This window comes from Lampris incognitus, chromosome 5 (assembly GCF_029633865.1).
Source record: "Lampris incognitus isolate fLamInc1 chromosome 5, fLamInc1.hap2, whole genome shotgun sequence".
NCBI lineage: Eukaryota > Metazoa > Chordata > Actinopteri > Lampriformes > Lampridae > Lampris > Lampris incognitus.
The window spans coordinates 67930366-67950630 of NC_079215.1; the positions used below are offsets into that span (position 1 = coordinate 67930366).

Below are 20265 nucleotides of genomic sequence, written 5' to 3' on the forward strand. Positions count from 1 at the left end.
GTTGCAAAGATCTACATTCATCCTCTGGTAGCTTGCATATTTGTTTTAAGATATCATTGGGCGGCACGGTGGCTCAGTGGTTAACGTGGTCACCTCACAACAAGAAGGTTCTGGGTTCGAACCCCAGGGTTGTCCAACCTTGGGGGTCATCCCAGGTCGTCCTCTGTGTGGAGTTTGCATGTTCTCCCTGTGTCTGCGTGGGTTTCCTCCGGGTGGTCCGGTTTCCTCCCACAGTCCAAAGACATGTAGGTCAGGTGAACTGGCCATACTAAACTGTCCCTAGGTGTGAATGTGTCGGCCCTGGGATGGTCTGGCGGCCTGTCCAGGGTGTCTCCCCGCCCCCGCCAGCTGCCCAATGACTGCTGGGATAGGCTCCATCATCCTGTGACCTCAACTGGGATAAACAGCTTGGATAATGGATGGATGTTCATAAAAGCCTTGCTAACTGTAATGCGACAGGTATTCCTCTTTCCCACCTCCTGGAGAGAGAGAGATACATGTAGGAGAGTGTAAAAGTCCTGGAGAGAGAGAGAGAGAGAGAGAGAGAGAGAGAGAGATATGTAGGAGAGTGTAAAAGTCCTGGAGAGAGAGAGAGAGAGAGAGAGATATGTAGGAGAGTGTAAAAGGTCGGATGTCCCATCCATAATGTTAAGTATGGGTAAATACAGTAGAACTCAATAAACCTGCATTTTTCATGCAGAAACGGCAGCTTTTAACCCCAGAACGTTGAATCAGTTCATCTGGACACAACATTTATTGACAGAAACGTTTCATCACTCAACTAATGCCCTCTACAGGTCTGTAGACCTGTAGAGGGCATTAGTTGAGTGATGAAATAATCCTACAGGTCTATAGTACATACCTCTGCGGTCTGTAGTACAGACCTGTAGAGGTCATTTAGACGAGCGATGAAACAATCCTACAGGTCTGTACTACAGACTGTAGAGGTCTGTAGTACAGACCTGTAGAGGTCACTTAGATGAGAGGTGAAATAATCTCACAGGTCTGTACTACAGACTGTAGAGGTCATTTAGATGAGCGATGAAACAATCCTACAGGTCTGTAGTACAGACCTCTACAGTCTGTAGCACAGACCTGTAGAGGTCATTTAGATGAGTGATGAAACAGTCCTACAGGTCACTTAGATGAGTAATGAAACGTTTCTGTCAATAAACGTTGTGTCCAGATGAACTGATTCATCTTTCCAGGATTTCCTTACCTGGATTACTGAGCATGCATCAAGATGGCAGCTTTTAACCTTTTGCTTCCTGTAAGCGATAACTAGTAATACCGCCCTTCACCACTAGGGTTTGGCCATCCTGTTTCATTGTGACATTCCTTTGGTGGCAGGAGGCTGGAACTGACTGACCCAGCATCAGGTTATAATTAATACCAGCAGACACATCGTCTGACTGGACCGGATCTTCAGCTAGTTATGAGCATGTTTCAGTGTGATGTTTTGCATGCTTATTCATTCAGCGTGGTCGCCAGACACTATCACTCTAGCAGGGACATGCACTTTGATTGTGCAATGCCAAAACAGTGGTACTGATGTAGTACTGATACTGTTTGGTCCAGGTAAAGACAAACCTTTGTAGTTCCATGATAACAGCTGGAACGTTCCTTGGTGCCGACAGACCAACTAGTGGTTCTGTCTCTGGTCCCAGTTTATATGGTGGTACTGAACCCCGTCCTGTCTAATCCCAGAGCCATGGTGACCCCAGTACCAGGGGACCTGCAGCGAGAGAACACAGATGATGTTCTCCAGGACGAACACCTCAGCGACCAGGAGAATGCCCCCCCAGTCCCCCTCATCCGACCCGCCACCGAGCAGAACAACCAGCAAGCCGGGGAGGGAGGGGAAGGTTGGGAAGACACCGACTTCAACCGCAACAAACTCCGCATCAGCCTCAGCAAGGTAGGGCTCCCACTGCCAGAGACAGGATCCAGGATGGAGGGATTAATGAAAGAAGGATGTGTGGGTGGGTGAAGAGATGGATGCATGAATATCGGACTGATGGCTGGGTGGATAGATGGATTATTGATGTTTAAAGCTATATTACTGTGGATTTACATCTTAACCAGTTTTTCTCAATGTGATTTGGGTAAATGCCCCCATACTTCATACCTAGAGCTGTTGGAACCCCCCCCCCCCCGTCAGTACTACATTCTGTACTACGTTTCTGTATAAAGTCTTTACAAAGTTCTTAGTATTTATGGTGGCACGGTGGCACAGAGGTTAGCGCTGTCGCCTCACAGCAAGAAGGTCCTGGGTTCGAACCCCGGGGTTGTCCAATCTTGGGGGTCATCCCAGGTTGTCCCCTGTGTGGAGTTTGCATGTTCTCCCTGTGTCTGTGGTGGGTTTTCTCCGGGTGCTCTGGTTTCCCCCACCATCAAAAAGACATGCATGTTAGGGTTAATACTCCTGTCTGTGCCCCTGAGCAAGGCATGGCAAGCAGAACTGGAGTTGGTCCCCGGGCGCTGCACAGCGGTTGCCCACTGCTCCTAGCTACACAGCTAGGATAGCTTACATGTCTAGCGTAATTTCCCCACGGGGGTCAATAAATCTGTTGCTAGGCAGACATCACAGGAGCCAGCCAATCAGAAACTATTCACACATGTAGACTTGGAGCTTCATCCCCACCTCGTGAGCCGATGTCGGGTAGAGTTGTCCACATCATGAGTCAGAAATGCTGATGACGACTTTTCCCCCTTTTCCAATATCAGTTCCCCACAGTTCCAGGTGGGCTCAGCTTCCAGTTGATATGTTTGCTGCTGTTTGAGTTAAACTAGGTCTGTGTGTGTTACTGCGGTTGTTATGATAAAACAGTACAGTTCCTGTTTACGTAGCTTGCTCCAACCACTACACCTCCTAGCTGGTAGCTTTCAGAGCTTCTGAATAATAACTAGTGGGACTTACGCAACCCATTTTTATTTTTGGGATTTTTTCCGCTTTTCTGTCCCCAGTTGAATCCGGCCAATTACCCCACTCTTCCGAGCCGTCCCGGTCACTGCTCCACCCCCTCTGCTGATCCGGGGAGGGTGCAGACTACCACATGCCTCCTCCCATACATGTGGAGTCACCAGCCGCTTCTTTTCTCCTGACAGTGAGGAGTTTCACCAGGGGGACATAGCGCGTGGGAGGATCACGCTATTCCCTCCGGTTCCCCCTCATCCCCAAACAGGCGCCCCGACCGACCAGAGGAGGCGCTAGTGCAGCGACCAGGACACATACCCACATCCTGCTTCCCACCCTCAGACATGGCCAGTTGTGTCTGGGGACGTCCAACCAAGCCGGAGGTAACACAGGGATTCGAACCGGCAATCCCCATGTCGGTAGGCGACAGAATAGACCTCTATGCTACCTGGACGCCCCACCCATTTTTATTTAGTGTGGAGATAATTCTGATCTGCTTAAATACTTAATCAAGTGACAGCTGTGCTCAGTAAACACAGCTGGTGTTGCACCGGTTGTGTTAAAGTCCTGTTATTTACTTACACAACACCAAAATTAACAACGGCGGTTTAACCCGTTCAGAGCCAGATTATTATTTTAACCCGTTCAGAGCCAGATTATTATTTTAACCCGTTCAGAGCCAGATTATTTTAACCCGTTCAGAGCCAGATTATTATTTTAACCCATTCAGAGCCAGTTTATTATCTGAAAACGGACAACACAGTCATTGTCGGTTTAAATCCTACATTTCCACCGCCTGTGTTGTTGAATGTGACTTTTGAGGTCAAAGGTGGCACCACCCGATTTACTTCCTCGCAGCTCAGGCTGTTGACATATTGGATTCAAACATTTGTTCCACCCCGGCTAAACATTTTACCCCGCCGGCGGGGCTGCAGACACCTCGGGGATCAAGCGCATACCTTCAAAGATGCTGTAGCTGATTGAAAACAGGTAACAAAACTAGCCTTTGAGGGTGTCCGGGTAGCATAGTGGTCTATTCCGTTGCCTATCAACACGGAGATCGCTGGTTCGAATCCCCGTGTTACCTCCGGCTTGGTCAAGCGTCCCTACCGGCACAGTTGGCCGTGTCTGCAGGTAGGAAGCCGGATGTGGGTATGTGTCCTGTTCGCTGCACTAGCGCCTCCTCTGGTCAGTCGAGGCGCCTGTTGGGGGGGACTGGGGGGGGTAGCGTGATTCTCCCACACACTATGTCCCCCTGGTGAAACTCCTCACTTGTCAGGGTAAAATAAGCAGCTGGTGACTCCACATATATCGGAGGAGGCATGTGGTAGTCTGCAGCCCTCCCCGGATCAGCAGAAGGGGTGGAGCAGCGACCAGGACGGCTCGGAAGAGTGGGGTAACTGGCCAAGTACAACTGGGGAGAAAAAGGGCGAAAACCCCCCCAGCCTTTTGATTTATTCCTTGCAGCCTCCTACGGTAAGCTGGTGGTACCGGGTCTGTGAAAGTCACGTAGGGGGCTAACTACAACTAAGATAGCATGGGTAGCGGTCAGGAGCTTTTTGAAGTCCATTTTGTCAACTCACTGAAATGCAAAAAATGTATGGCAAAATAAAATATAGCTATAAACTACAAACTGGAAAGTTAGCTCATATAATAAAACCAGCGAGAGTTTTGCAGAGTCGCCCTGTTGTTTTTCAGGCTCGCCCTGCAGCTTTTCCTTCGTCCTCTGAGAAACAAGTTTCGATATGGATCCATTGTTTGACTGTCATCACTTTTCTCCTCAGGGGGGTCAGGAGGAGGAAGCAAGTCGAGGGGCTTGTCCCGTGTCACCGGGTCGTGTTGCTGCTCCAGAGTCCCCCGGTGGTCAGGTCCTGTCCCTGCGGTACCGTCGGGTCAACAGCCCAGAATCCGAGCGGCTGTCGGCTGCCGAGGGCCGGGGTGATGGATATGGACAGAGGTGACAGGAAACATCGAACGTGTAGAACGTAGTAAATAAAGACTGTAGTTTTAGAGAGAAAGGTCGTCATCTGTCCTTAAGCATGATGGAAATATGTCTTCCATGTCTCAGCGTAAATGCTGCTGTTTCTATCAGTGATGCTGAGCCTATGCACACCTGCTAGTGAGACCTGTCCTTGTCTTGCCAGTACATTCTCGTCCCGCAGCATCATATATGCAGCATCAGTTGTAGAGATGCAGAGGTGTTCCACACACTGCAGTGTGAAACTCTGAGTATGTACAGGTTAGCTAGTTAAGGTGGAGTTCTGGTGAAGGGAAGCATCACTATATGATGCTGTGGGGTGAGAAGGGGCTGGTCTTTCCCCACTTAAAGTCAAATGTTTTGTGCACTGGCTCATGACTGTATCACTGATAGCCATTACATGAGGGTTTGGACTACTGACATATCAATATTTATCTTTCTCCCATTAATTACAGTCAAAGCTCTTCAGGATTGTATTATAGAATGGGTCACATCTACATCACTGTTCTTCTTTTTGGGTGTTTGGGGTAGGCTAATGGAAACAAATAAAATGAAAGCATGTACGTCTTCATCCCACCATCCTCTATACGAAGCGGGGGGTTGTAGATTCTATGCGTTTGTAGGCTAAATGTAAAATAAAAGGTAACTGGTCCGTTATAGTTAGGCGACTGAGGAAAACTCATTAGAGCCACAATCGGCAGGTGGGGAGCTTGGGAAGCGACAGTAAAAGCATGTGTGTCTAGAGATAAGCGAGTATACCCCCACCCCCACTCCCATACCCCACCAACCACAGTCACAGAGTCAGAGTTACAGAGAGGAGGAACAGAGGCGCCTGGGTAGTGTAGCGGTCTATTCCGTTGTCTAACAACACGGGGATCGCCAGTTCCAATCCCCGTGTTACCTCCGCCTTGGTCAGGCATCCGTACAGACACAATTGGCCGTGTCTGCCGGTGGGAAGCCGGATGTGGGTATGTGTCCTGGTTGCTGCACTAGCGCCTCCTCTGTTCAGTCAGGGCGCCTGTTCGGGGGGGAGGGGGAACTGGGGGAGTGGGTAGCGTGATCCTCCCATGCGCTACGTCCCCCTGGTGAAACTCCTCACTGTCAGGTGAAAAGAAGTGGCTGGTGACTCCACATGTATGGGAGGAGGCATGTGGTAGTCTGCAGCCCCCTCCGGATCGGCATTGGGGGTACAGCAGAGACCGGGACAACTCAGAAGAGTGGGGTAATTGGCCAAGTATAATTGGGGAGAAAGAGGGAGGAAAAAAACAAAAAGAAGAGGAACAGTTAGAGATCATGTTGTCCTGGGTTCGAGCAAGACATATGGCGGGCCTAGATGGAGATGATACTCTTGTTAGATTAGATCAGTGGGGGGGTGATTGAAACAAACATGTGCAACATGTAACCAGTGCTATTGTTCATGTCCTGTTGTCTGTCAATCCCCGGCCACCAGCGAGGCTATTAGGCTGGGATCAGAGGGACGGGCAACCCCCAACGCTGGATTTTTTACTATTATAATATTATTGCAGCACTAAAAGTAAAGAAAAGAAGACATGTGAGAGGACCTCGTCCTCTCTGCAGACTCTGGCCGCATCAGCATTCTCATCCTCCTCCACCTCACTGCATTTTCGGATACCATCAACCACACCATTCTCCTCTCCTGCCTTGAAGCCTCCCTCAACATCACCGGTACTGCCCTCTCCTGGCTAAAGTCATATCTCACAAACAGTTCATCAGCATCAACCGCTGCACCTCCTCACTGCTCATCTGTCCCAAAGCATCCCCAAGGGTTCGGTGCTTGATCCTTTCCTGTTCAACCTTTACATGCTGCCCCTTGGTAACATCATACGCATCATGGTCACCACTTCCACTGCTACGCCGATGACGTGCAGCTTTACATCGCTACTAAATCCATCACCACTACAACTTACTCCAGTCTGACCAACTGCCTCGCTGGAATGAAACCATGGATGCAGGCCAACTTCCTCAAACTAAACTATGATAAATCTGACATAATCACCAACGGTCCCAAATCCCTTACCAGAACCACTCACAACTTCTGCCTCACCATCGATAACTCCACTCTGTCCCCCTCCCACACATCTGCAAGCTCAGAATAATTTTCCACAGTAACCGTTCCTTTGAATATCATGTCAATCAAATCACCAGAACTGCCCTTTTCCACCTAAAACCATCTCTCATCTCTGCACATCACTCTTCTCTGCTGCTGAAACCCTGATCCATGCCTTCATCACATCCACCTAAAAAACATCGCTCATCTCTGCCCATCACTCTGCTCTGCTGCTGAAACCCTGATCCATGCCTTCATCACATCCACCTAAAAAACATCGCTCATCTCTGCCCATCACTCTGCTCTGCTGCTGAAACCCTGATCCATGCCTTCATCACATCCAGAATCCACTACTGCAACAGCATTCTTTACAGCTCATCATCCAAAGTCCTAAACAAACTCCAGTAAATCCAGAACTCTGCTGCCCATCTGCTCACCCATTCCCACCCTGTCATCCAGAACCTCCACTGGTTCCCTGTCCCTCAACAGATCCAATTCAAAGTCCTTCTCCTCACTCACAAAGCCCTCCATAACCAGGCCCCCTCCTACCTCACCGACCTGCCCCCTCCTACCTCACCGACCTGCCCCCTCCTATCTCTCCGACCTGCTCCACTACCATACTCTCTCCCACCGCTTTCACTCCTCCGATGCCAGTCTCTTGTCTCCACCACATCAGGACCATGCAACTGACCTGGGGCGATACAGCCTTCTCCACAGCTGCCCCCTCCCTCTGGAAGCGCCCTCCCCAACACAGCAGAGACTGCAGATCTGTCCACATCCAAATCATTAATCAAAACTTGCTTTTCAAAATGGCTTTTAATGTGTGATTAAGGTTGTGTCTTTTATGTTTTTGGTGTGTTGCTTTTATTAATAATAACAATAACAATAATATCAATAACAATAACAATAATAATAATAATGGATTACATTTATACAGCACTTTATCTAGCCACCCAAAGTGCTTCACAGAGAAGGGGGGGAACTCACCTCAACCACCACCAATGTGTAGCACATCCTGGGTGATGCACGGCAGCCATTATGTTTCTCTTAACATGTGTAAAGCGTCTCTGAGTACTTTGAAAAACGCTTTACAAATAAAATGTATTATTATTATTATTATTATTATTATTTGTTCATGAGGGATTGGACATGTGAGAGTAGAGTAGCTGGTCATGGGGGCCGGTATGGCTGACGTCTGAATCGACTGCGGCCACCCAGTACATGATTGTGTGAGTATCCCAGTGGGCAAGATGTCAGCAGTTCCTCAGGAATGGTTAGATGTTGCTGATGTAGAGGGCCATGTAATCCTTCTCTGTTACTGAGTAGTTCCTCATGGAACCATTTCTGATACTGAGTAGTTCCTCATGGAACCATTTCTGATACTGAGTAGTTCCTCATGGAACCATTTCTGATACTGAGTAGTTCCTCATGGAACCATTTCTGATACTGAGTAGTTCCTCATGGAAGTATTTCTGATACTGAGTAGTTCCTCATGGAACCATTTCTGATACTGAGTAGTTCCTCATGGAAGTATTTCTGATACTGAGTAGTTCCTCATGGAAGTATTTCTGATACTGAGTAGTTCCACATGGAACCATTTCTGATACTGAGTAGTTCCTCATGGGACCATTTCTGATACTGATTAGTTCCTCATGGAACCATTTCTGATGCTGAGTAGTTCCTCGTGGGACAATTTCTGATACTGAGTAGTTCCTCATGGGACCATTTCTGATACTGAGTAGTTCCATTTGTGAAAGAGTGACACCAACAGTAGTGACAAACAACAACAAAGCTTGTACTGATGCAAGCCTGGTGGCTGCTATGATCATCTTAATAACACAACATCTTTACCAAAGAGTTTCACCAGAGTGCTTAACCTGCTCACATGGACTGTCCATCCTGTGTTGCCAGCATGTAGTAACTGTGTGTGTGTGTTTGTGTGTGCGTGTGCGTGTGTGTGTGTGTTTGTGTGTGTGTGTGTATGTGTGTGTTCGTGCGTGCGTGCACCAGGTCACGAATGGACATGCTGGGCTCTCCATCACGTCACGTGTACTCCTCCCAGCCAGCCCAAATGCTATCGGTTGACCCTGGTTGCCGTGGTGAGCGTCAGGTGAGTGGCCGTCAGGAGGGCTCGGTGGCCTCAATGGACCAGGAGGCGCACAGCAACGCCTTCATCCGCTCCGTCCCACTGGCTGAGGAGGAGGACTTTGACAGCAAGGAGTGGGTGATCATTGATAAGGAGGCGGAGCTGCGTGACTTCCAGCCAACCACGTCTGGCACCACGGACGAAGAGCCGGAAGAGCTTCGCCCACTGGAGGAACAGGAAGAGAGGAGGAGGCTGAGAGCTGCAGGTGAGGATCTGTCGTTTTCAGAAGGGGCATCACTGTAACCTATGAACTCTTGGCTTGTGCTCCCAACCAATTATTTTACTAAACCTTGCACATACTCACATCTTTACTCTGGGATTTAATTCGTTCAATCAATTACGTGTTTTGCTTGAGAGTTTTAATCCACAATCTACCTATCTATTGGTCTGTCTGTTTGTGCGTCTGTCTGTCCATCTGTCCTGTCTGAGACTAGTAGGTTACTACTGTAATAATAAACCTCTATAGACTTAGTCTCTGTGTGGTGACACAAAACCAAAAAGCCCCATCACTCATTGCTGACTGCCTGGTTGACAGCATTAAATCCATGAAGTTCGGTTCAGAGAAGGTTCTGTTTGGAGAAAATTAGCATCCGAGAACTCACGTGAATCCAGAAAGTCCAGTGGGTCCTCTGGTCTGACACAAAGGAACGGGCAGCACACTATCATATGGAGGATTTATTGGTCACAGTTAAAAGTAAGAGTCCAAATGGAGAATTAAAAGGGAGAAAATTAATTTGTATTTTGCTGCATTACTAGGAATTATCAGGCCACAATTAAATTTTTACAAAGAAAATGGGAACTGATAAAGCTCATTTAAGATAATAATTTGAAAACGTAAAATGACACAAAATGCAAAAGCTTAAATGGAAATGCACAAACTGAAAGCTTAAATTGTAAAGATGAAATTGAAAATGGCAATGGAAGTAAGAAAAGAGAAACATCGATTATAAAACTCAAAATGGGAAATGGAAATGCCTAAGAGGAAATGCTTAATTTGAAAGCTTAACTGAAATAAAAAAATACTTCTTTTTTTGTGCATTTGCCCTTTACCGACCCAGCCACTGGCGATGCACAAACCAGTGCCTTTTTAATGCCTGTCCCAAGCCCGGATAAATGGGAGGGTTGCGTCAGGAAGGGCATCGGGTGTAAAACCTTTGCCAAATCAAATATGTGGATCATGAATCAGATTTCCATACCGGATCGGTCGAGGCCCGGGTTATCAACAACCACCACTGGTACTGTTGGCCAGCAGGGTGCAGTGGAAACTATGTTACTGTTGGGTGAAGGAGAAGGCAAGGGGGAAGGCATGTCCAGAGGCAGCGGGAGAGGAGGAAGGGTAGGAGTGTGGCGGTGAGGGTCGGAACTTTGAATGTTGGCACTATGACTGGTAAAGGGAGGTGAAGAGCGTCGGACAGAGTGATGAGTATGAAGCTGGAAATCGAAGGTGTGTTGATGAATGTTATCAGCACATATGCCCCACAAGTTGGGTGTGAGATGGAAGAGAAAGAAGAATTCAGGAGTGAGTTGGATGATGTGGTGGAGAGGGTACCCAAGGAGGAGAGAGTGGTGGTTGAGCGGACTTCAATGGGCATGTTGGTGAAGGGAACAGAGGTGATGAGGAGGTGTTGGGCAGGTATGGTGTCAAGGAGAGAAATGTAGAAGAACAGATGGCGGTGGAGTTTACAAAAAGGATGGAAATGGCTGTGGTGAATACATATTTCAAGAAGAGGGGGGAACACGGTGATGGATAAGAGTGGAGGAAAGTGCACACAGGTGGACTATATCTTATACCGGAGGTGTGATCTGAAAGGGGTTGGAGACTGCAAGGTGGTGACGGGAGAACGTAGCTAGGCAGCATCGGATGGTAGTCTGTAGGATGACTTTGGAGATCAAGAAGAGGAAGAGAGTTAAGGCAGTGCCAAGGATCAAATGGCAGAAGTTGAAGAAGGAAGACTGTTGTGGGGAGTTCAGGGAGGAGGTAAGACAGGCACTGGGTGGTAGTGAAGAGTTGCCAGATGGCTGGACAACCACTGCAGAAATAGTGAGGGAGACAGCTAGGAAGGTACTTGGTGTGTCATCAGGACAGAGGAAGGAAGACAAGGAGACTTGGTGGGGGAACGAGGAAGTACAGCAAAGTATACAGAGGAAGAGGTTGGTAAAGAAGAAGTGGGATAGTCAGAGAGATGAAGAAAGTAGACAGGAGTACAAGGAGACACAGCGTAAAGTGAAGAGAGAGGTGGCAAAGGAAAAGGTGTATGGTGAGTTGTATGCCAGGTTAGACACTAAGGAAGGAGAAAAGGACTTGTACCGATTGGCTAGACAGAGGGACCGAGCTGGGAAGGATGTGCAGCAAGTTAGGGTGATCAAGGATAGAGATGGAAATGTGCTGACGAGCGAGGAGGGTGTGCTAAGAAGGTGGAAGGAGTACTTTGAGGGGCTGATGAATGAAGAAAATGAGAGAGAGAGAGAGAAGGTTGGATGATGTAGGGATAGTGAATCAGGAAGTGCAGGGGATTAGCAAGGAGGAAGTGAGGGCAGCTATGAAGAGGATGAAGAGTGGAAAGGCAGTTGGTCCTGATGACATACCTGTGGAGGCATGGAGATGTTTAGGAGAGATGGCAGTGGAGTTTTTAACTAGATTGTTTAACACAATCCTGGAAAGTGAGAGGATGTCTGAGGAGTGGAGAAGAAGTATACTGGTACCGATTTTCAAGAACAAGGGTGATGTGCAGAACTGTAGCAGCTACAGAGGTATAAAGTTGATCAGCCACAGCATGAAGATTTGGGAAAGAGTAATAGAAGCTAGGTTAAGAGGAGAGGTGATGATCAGCGAGCAGCAGTATGGTTTCATGCCATGAAAGAGCGCCACAGATGTGGTGTTTGCTTTGAGAATGTTGGTGGAGAAGTATAGAGAAGGCCAGAAGGAGGTACATTGTGTCTTTGTGGATTTGGAGAAAGCATACGACAGGGTGCCGAGAGAGGAGATTGAAGATGCTAAGGTTTTCACTGGGAGTGATGAAGAAGGACAGGATTAGGAAGGAGTATATTAGAGGGACAGCTCAGGTTGGACGGTTTGGAGACAAAGTAAGAGAGACAAGATGGAGATGGTGTGGACATGTGTGGAGGAGAGATGCTGGGTATATTGGGAGAAGGATGCTGAATATGGAGCTGCCAGGGAAGAGGAGAAGAGGAAGGCCAAAGAGGAGGTTTATGGATGTGGTGAGGGAGGACATGAAGGTGGCTGGTGTGACAGAGGAAGATGCAGAGGACAGGAAGAGATGGAAACGGATGATCCGCTGTGGCGCCCCCTAACGTGAGCAGCCAAAAGTAGATTTGCCGTTTACCATTTTCCATTTCCCATTTTGAGTTTCATTATCGACGTTTCCTTTTTCTTATTTCCATTGCCCTTTTCAGTGTCGTCTTTACAATTCAAGCTTTAACTTTGATCATTTCCATTTAGGCTTTTACATTTTAAATGTCCCTTTTTTCCGTGTCACTTTTTCACGTTTTCAAATGACCACTTTACATTTGTTGTTTCAATTTCCATTTTCTTTTTAACATTTAATTATGGCTCGATTATTCCTAGTAGTGGAGTAAAATAATAATCTATTTAATTTCCTCTCTTAATTTTCCATTTGGACTTTTACTTTTAATTGTGACCAAATAAATCCTCCATATTGTCGCCCTAAAAATGCAAATATAAATGTCAACAAATGTTCTCTACAATAGCTGTTTAAAAGAAACACAAAATCAGTGTTTAACTGCGTTTTCAAAAATAAAACTCTCTTCTACCTATTCAAATCAATTAATAAATCAACCAACCATAAAAAGAAAAAAAGAAGAGGAAAAGAACAAAAGAAGAGAGGGAGGGGAGGGGAGGGGGGCCTTAATCAGGAGACAGATTGAAAAGAGTTAAAAACACCAGATAGGGTTGCCGTCTGCCATAGGAGGTATCAGAGTGACCTCTCGCAGCGTACGTGATCGTCTCCAGCTTCAGAAAGGACGTGGTGTCCCTGAGCCACTGGGTGCTGGAGGAGCTGTGGCAGACTTCCTGTGGAGAAGCAGGTGGCGTCTCGCCAGTAAGGAAGTGAAAGCTGGAACATCCAACTGCTTGGAGGTGAATAGGTAGCAGCCTTCTGGCAGCCCAAATATGGCAATGTGGGGAGAGACTTTTATAGTTTTTGGAAGTATTTTTGACCTAGTATCACAGTAGTTCTGCAGAAAACAAGATAATAAAGGACATCAGTAGAACATGTGGGTGAGACTGCAGGATGAAGCATGACGTTTATTGCAACTGTCAGTGATGTTGGGATGAATTTGTGACAATCGCGCATTGGAGAAATGAACCTAAATCGTACCTTGAACTGTATGAGTGTGAGTCGAGCACAAGTTGAGCTTGTGTGAATTTTGTTAAGAGCAGCGTCCCACCAGTCATCATCCAGGTTCAAGCCCAGTTCAAGCTCCCAGGCACCCTTGACTTTAGTGGCTGGTGAACTGTCACTTGACAGAAGTTTGTTATAGACCTTCGAAATGAGTGACTTTTGATGGGGATCGGTGCTGAGAAACTCATCCCAGGGTTGACTCGGAGGAAAGGAGGGGAAAAGTGGAAATAAAGATTTAATGCGGTGCCCACTTTGAAAATAACGAAAGAGATGAGAAGGTGGGAGATGAAAGTCACATGATAGATCCGCAAAACTACGAAAGATACCGTCCTTATGCAGATCTTTAAAAAATGTCAGGCCCTAGTGGTGTGATACAGAAAAGGTGGAGTCTGTAGACAAGGGTCGAAATAAATGATTCCTCAGTACAGGAGCTAAAGTGGATACTGAAATAAATTTAAAATGCCCGCTGAACTGATACCACATTTTGAGGGTGGAAGGTAGCACTTGGTTATTTGTAAAGCCAGCGGGGTTGGTTGGAACAGGGGAGGGAAGCAGAGCCATTAGGGAAGGTGAAACACAGGAAACACTGTGCCTCTAACTTGCACCACGGCACATCTGTTGAATTAAGCCAAAGTGAAATTTTTTGAATGTGTGTCGGCCAATAATACATCTTGGAAATTTGGCAGAGAAAGTCCACCATTAAGTTTACATCTCTGAAGAATCGATTTACTGATTCTGGGTGCCTGTCCACACCATAAAAAGCCAGAAATGGCTGATCAATTGTTTAAAAAAAAAACGTTTTGGCAGAAATAGGGGGAGACATTGGAACAGAAATAAAAATGTGGGTAAAATATTCATTTTAACTGTGTTAATTCTACCAACCAAAGACAGAGGTAAACTATCCCATCTTTGAAGGTCAGATTTAATTCTAGACACCAAACGGGAGAAATTAGCCAAACAAAGTGAGGTCAGTTTCCTGGTTATATTTATCCCCACATACTTAAAGCCGGAGGGACTCGATTTGAAAGAGATATCAGACTGATGGGCGGCACGGTGGCACAGTGGTTAGCGCAGTCGCCTCACAGCAATAAGGTCCTGGGTTCGAGCCCCGGGGTAGTCCAACCTTGGTGGGTGGTCCCGGGTCGTCCCCCTTGTGGAGTTTGCATGTTCTCCCCGTGTCTGTGTGGGTTTCCTCCGGGGGCTCCGGTTTCCTCCTGCGGTCCAAAGACATGTAGGTCAGGTGAATTGGCCGTACTACATTGTCCCTAGATATGAATGTGTGTGTGTGTGTGTGTGGACGGACCATGTGATGGCCTGGCGGCCTGTCCAGGGTGTCTCCCCGCCTGCCGCCCAAAGACTGCTGGCTGACTTCACATTTAATTCCTTAATTGTAGTAAATGTGTTTTTTATTGTTTTATTTTAATTTCTTTGCTGTATTCCTCCCTGTTCTAGTCTTTCCTTGGTCTCTTGTCCTTTTAGTTTTTTATTCTCCTGGTATTCGTTTTTTTGCATTTCCCTCTAAAGTGTCCTTGGGCTCTGGAAATGAGCTGTATGATCGTCGTCAGCAGTCTGTGTGTGCTCGACTGAATAAAGCAATGTACACAAGTAGGTTAGCAGGAACAGACCACTGCACTGCAGTAACATACGTATATCTGAACAAGACTGACAGTTTTAAAATCACACAGGAATAGCTTATTATCTCTCAAGAATCATTTATCCATCAAGAACTGACTATGTAAGACCAGTTAACCTGATGTAAAGATATTTATCTGGTTTTAAAGACATCTTACCTAGTTTAAACATCTTACCACACCAGCAGATTATTGTGCTTCTTCTGGGGATTCTCTTATTTGAATATGTTGCATTTTGTCTCAGTTTTTGGAATGTGTAGAAAGGAAAGGTCATAGTTAATGTACGGAATGATCACTTAACTGCTGTTGTCTAGTCTGCTGGCAACTGTAAACACTTTTCTTTAATGAAGCCTAAACACTGTCTTCACTGTGAGGGATGAAATTGGTGAAAGCTGGTTCTGATTCCCAGGCGGGGAGTTGGTGGTTCGTCCGAAGACCCACACCAGAGACAGCAGCAGAGGAATGCTGACTCTAACGGAGGAGGACCCGTCAAAACGCAGCATTGGAAGCCCCGCCCAGTCACCCTGTCACTCACTCCCTCTAGGACGCCCCCGACGCCGAGAGTCAGAGCCCACTGGACCCCAAAGACCGGTAAGAGACACAGCCAGCCAATCAGAGCCTGTCTTTCTACTGGCATGTTGATGGGCAGAGGACCAGGGTGGGACCATATCACCTGTATGGTTTAAAAAATAGAAATAACAAAATAACAGCGCTCCCTGCTTGTAAAAAGAGGAGCTGCAGAGTGGTTGCCCTAGTTGGCTTTCCATCAACTTGCAACTTAAAGATGTTGAAGTAATGGCCAGCAGGTAGACTGCTCCATGAGCTTACCTGCAGCTTGACAGCGGCACCTTCCCTCAGCCGAGGAACCCGTCTGCTGCGATACGCAGCAGCCATGTGGTCACCGTTAGATCCACTTAGGCCTCAAACATTATTTACCAAGTCTTCTGCACTTCCCTGTAAACTCCTGGGGACGGGAGGTGGTAGGAGGGGAGTGTTTGGTTGATGACCAAAGTTGTAATGTTTAGTTTTATACTGAAACATCACAATGATGGACTGAAATCTGTTCACGTGACTGTTAACGTGTTAACGTGTTAACATGCGTGTTCTTAACACGGTGCTGAAGGGAACGGTGCCTCTGTCTCTCCTCCGTGTCCGATGAGCTGACTTTTCTTTTCCATCACTTTTGCGTTGGACCATTGTTTTGTTAAGCTGAGATGTGAGTGGAGAGAAGACTAACCTGCAGTGACGTGTGTTGTTTTCATGTCAGATCACTTCTGATGCAACAGGCTGCTGGATGTCTGCTATGATGTGTTGCTGTGTTGTTGTTCTGTGATACATAGACTTGATCACCATGACGATCATTACAGCATCTGGTATCAGGCAAATAACACACACAAGCACACACACACACACACACACACACACACACACACACACACACACACACACACACACACACACGTACAGACCTACACACACACACTCATACACACGTACACTCGTATACTGGTACACTGGTACACACGTACACTCATACACTCGTATACTGGTACACTCATACACTGGTACACTCGTACACTCATACACTCGTACACTCATACACACATACACTCATACACTCGTGCACTCATACACACGTACAATCATACACATGTACACTGGTACATGTACAATCATACACATGTACACCCATACACTCGTACACTGGTACACCCGTACACTCGTACACGTACACTCATAGACTGGTACACTCATACACTCGTACACAAGTATACTCATACACATGTACACACAAGTATGCTCATACACTCATGCACACATACATTCGTACACTGGTACACTCATACACATGTACAACCGTACGCAAGTACACTCGTATACACGCACACACACACATACATTCATACACTCGTACACGCATACACTCGTACAATCATACACTGGTACACAAGTACACTCGTACACATGTACACTCATGCACTGTTACACTCATACACAAGTACACTTGTATACAAGTACACCCGTATACTCATACACACATACACTGGTACACTCATACACTGGTACACAAGTACACTCGTACACATTTATACTCATACACTGGTACACTCGTCCACTGATAGTACCGTACAGTCATACGCTGGTACACTCGTACACACATACACTCGTACACTGGTACACTCATACACACATACACACGTATACTGATGCACTCATACAGTCATACACACGTACACTCATACACTTATACACACATACACCCATGCACTCATACACACATACAGTCATAAACACGTACACTCGTACACGTACAATCATACACATGTACACTCATACACATGTACAATCATACACACATACACCCGTACACGTACAATCATACACACATACACTGGTACACTCATAGACTGGTACACTCATGCACTCGTACACAAGTACACTTGTATACAAGTACACTCATACACGTACATACATTCATACACTCATAAACACATACACTGGTACACTCATAGACATGTACACCCATACACTGGTACACTCGTACGCAAGTACACTCGTACACATGTACACGCACACACATACATTCATACACTCATACATGCATACACTTGTACAATCATATACTGGTACACTCGTATACTCATACACTCTTACACGCATACACTCGTGCAGTCATACACTGCTACACAAGTACACTTGTACACATGTACACTCATACACTGGTACACTCATACACCGGTACACAAGTACACTTGTATACAAGTACACTCATACACCGGTACACCCGTACACTGGTACACTCGTACACTGGTACACCCATACACACGTACACTCGTACACTCATACAATGGTACACTCATACACTGGTACACATGTACACACGTGCACTGATACAGACATATACACATTTCCCAGTGAAAGCCCAGTAGAGTAGCGTCATGACAGGCAGGTGATATTGCCTCCAGAATGTTCCGCTGTCCTTTGCAGCGCATCATGTTTGTGATGCTAAGATACAGCAGCTGTTCATACCGAGCTGTACACACACGAACATGGTAAGATGATAGATGGCTGAATGTGGTGGTTCATACTGCGGACTGCTGGACCCGTCTGTTCCTGCAATAAGAGTCCCGAGAAAAGGTGTTTCTCCCTGTCACTGTTTTGCAGAAATATTAATGTCAGCGTTAGCTAGCATGCTGACAGAGTGTTAGCTAGCATTCTGACAGTGTTAGCTAGCATTCTGATAGAGTGTTAGCTGGGAAAACACATGCTTTACATTTGTCTTTCTCATGTCACATCTAAGAAATGACTCGCTGTTTGCTAGAGTCAAGTCAAGTCAGTTTTATTTGTATAGCCCAATATCACAAATTACACATGTGCCTCAGGGGGCTTTACAGCAACACAACATCCTGAACTTAGACCCTCTCATCGCATAAGGAACAACTCACTAAAAACCTTTAACAGGGAGAAAACATAGGAAGAAACCTCAGAAAGAGCAACAGAGGAGGATCTCTCTCCCAAGATGGACAACGTGCAATGATGTTGTGTTTACACAATTTACACAATACAAAATTGAAAGAGGATAACACAATTATAATGGAATTATAATTGGATCATAATTATAAGATATATGCCTGCTCAACAAACTGAATTTGATTTCAACTCAGAAGTATTTCTCTTTGGTTCTTTTCTTGGCCAATGGTTTTTCTCAGTAGTTTTTAAGAGGCAGCGAGGACAAGGATCCCTTTTGGTTCAGTGACTGACTAGAAACATTGTTGAGCAAGAAAATGAGGCTAAGGGCATCCAGGTGGCATAGCGGTCTATTCTGTTGCCTACCAACACAGGGATCGCCGGTTCAAATCACCATGTTACCTCCGGCTTGGTCGGGCGTCCCTACAGACACAATTGGCCGTATCTGCAGGTGGGAAGCCAGATGTGGGTATGTTACCTGGTCACTGCACTAGCGCCTCCTCTGGTCAGTCGAGGCATCTGTTCAGGGGGGAGGGGAAACTGGGGAAATAGCGTGATCCTCCCTCGCGCTTACGTCCCCCTGGTCAAACGCCTCACTGTCAGGTGAAAAGAAGTGGCTGGTGACTCCACATGTATGGGAGGAGGCATGTGGTAGTCTGCAGCCCTCCCCGGATCAGCAGAGGGGATTGAGCAGCGACCGGGACGGCTCGGAAGAGTGGGGTAATTAGACAGGTACAATTGGGGAGAAAGAGGGGGAAAAATCACCAAAGAAAAAAGAAAACGAGGCTAAAGTTCATGTTGTCTATTTCCTTCATGTTGTGTTCAGTAAGACAGCTACCTGGAAGGTGACACGTCCAGGATTTGGCCTTTGTCAGTCAACTTCTTGTCTGCTCCTTGATTTAAAAAGTCACTGAGCCAAAGCTGAAGGTTCCTTCAGGTCAACGAGGGAGCAGACTGCAGTGTGAAATACGCTAAACTTTAGCGTGTTCCTCTCGGATGATACCAGAGACCACCTCCTCTTCTCTGAGTGAGCAGCTTTCTTGCTTGAATAGTTGTTGGACTATTGAATATTGAACAGGGCCAGTCCAACGGCCCAGCAGCACCCCCTGCCCACATATCATTCTCTGTCCGACACTGGAGAGCAGATGGAAAACCTGTTGAATCCATTCTGACGAGAATGCTTGAGCCTCCCAAAGCTGAGTGTTGTTGCTTATCTGGAACAAGCTGTCATTTGCAAATGAACCAGTTCAGAGGAGTGCAGTGAGTGGACAGAAAGCCACAATGGGCATAAAAACCCCGCAAAACCTGGTAGAACTGGAGAAACACTTCAAATCTGATGTGTTACTGCCTACATACATTTAATTACTAAATGTCTGTGAATGTTCTCATTCATCCAGGTCATGGTTATCCAAAGGAGTTGAATCAAGTGCAACTGGACTTGGTATATATCCGTGAAGACGTTTCGCCTCTCATCCAAGAGGCTTCCTCAGTTCGTGTCTTCCTGACTAGACCAACTGAGGAAGCCTCTTGGATGAGAGGCGAAACGTCTTCACGGATATATACCAGTCCAGTTGCACTTGATTCAACTCCTTTGGTTAATTTGTAAATCTATTCATTAACCATTTAGTCTGATTTACAGTCGGACAGCGAGGTGATGAGACTCATCTGGGAGTCC

General features: G+C 46.5%; 1 protein-coding gene across 1 annotated transcript in view; it reads left to right on the forward strand.

The window, feature by feature from the left end:
- ttbk1a (tau tubulin kinase 1a) overlaps positions 1 to 20265 on the forward strand; it is a 74307-nt gene that overhangs the window by 39370 nt on the left and 14672 nt on the right. Inside the window, exons 11-14 of the mRNA XM_056280073.1 lie at positions 1708 to 1918; positions 4702 to 4874; positions 8974 to 9314; positions 15532 to 15713. Coding sequence (XP_056136048.1) covers positions 1708 to 1918; positions 4702 to 4874; positions 8974 to 9314; positions 15532 to 15713 — 907 coding nt within the window. The remainder of the gene's footprint in view (positions 1 to 1707; positions 1919 to 4701; positions 4875 to 8973; positions 9315 to 15531; positions 15714 to 20265) is intronic.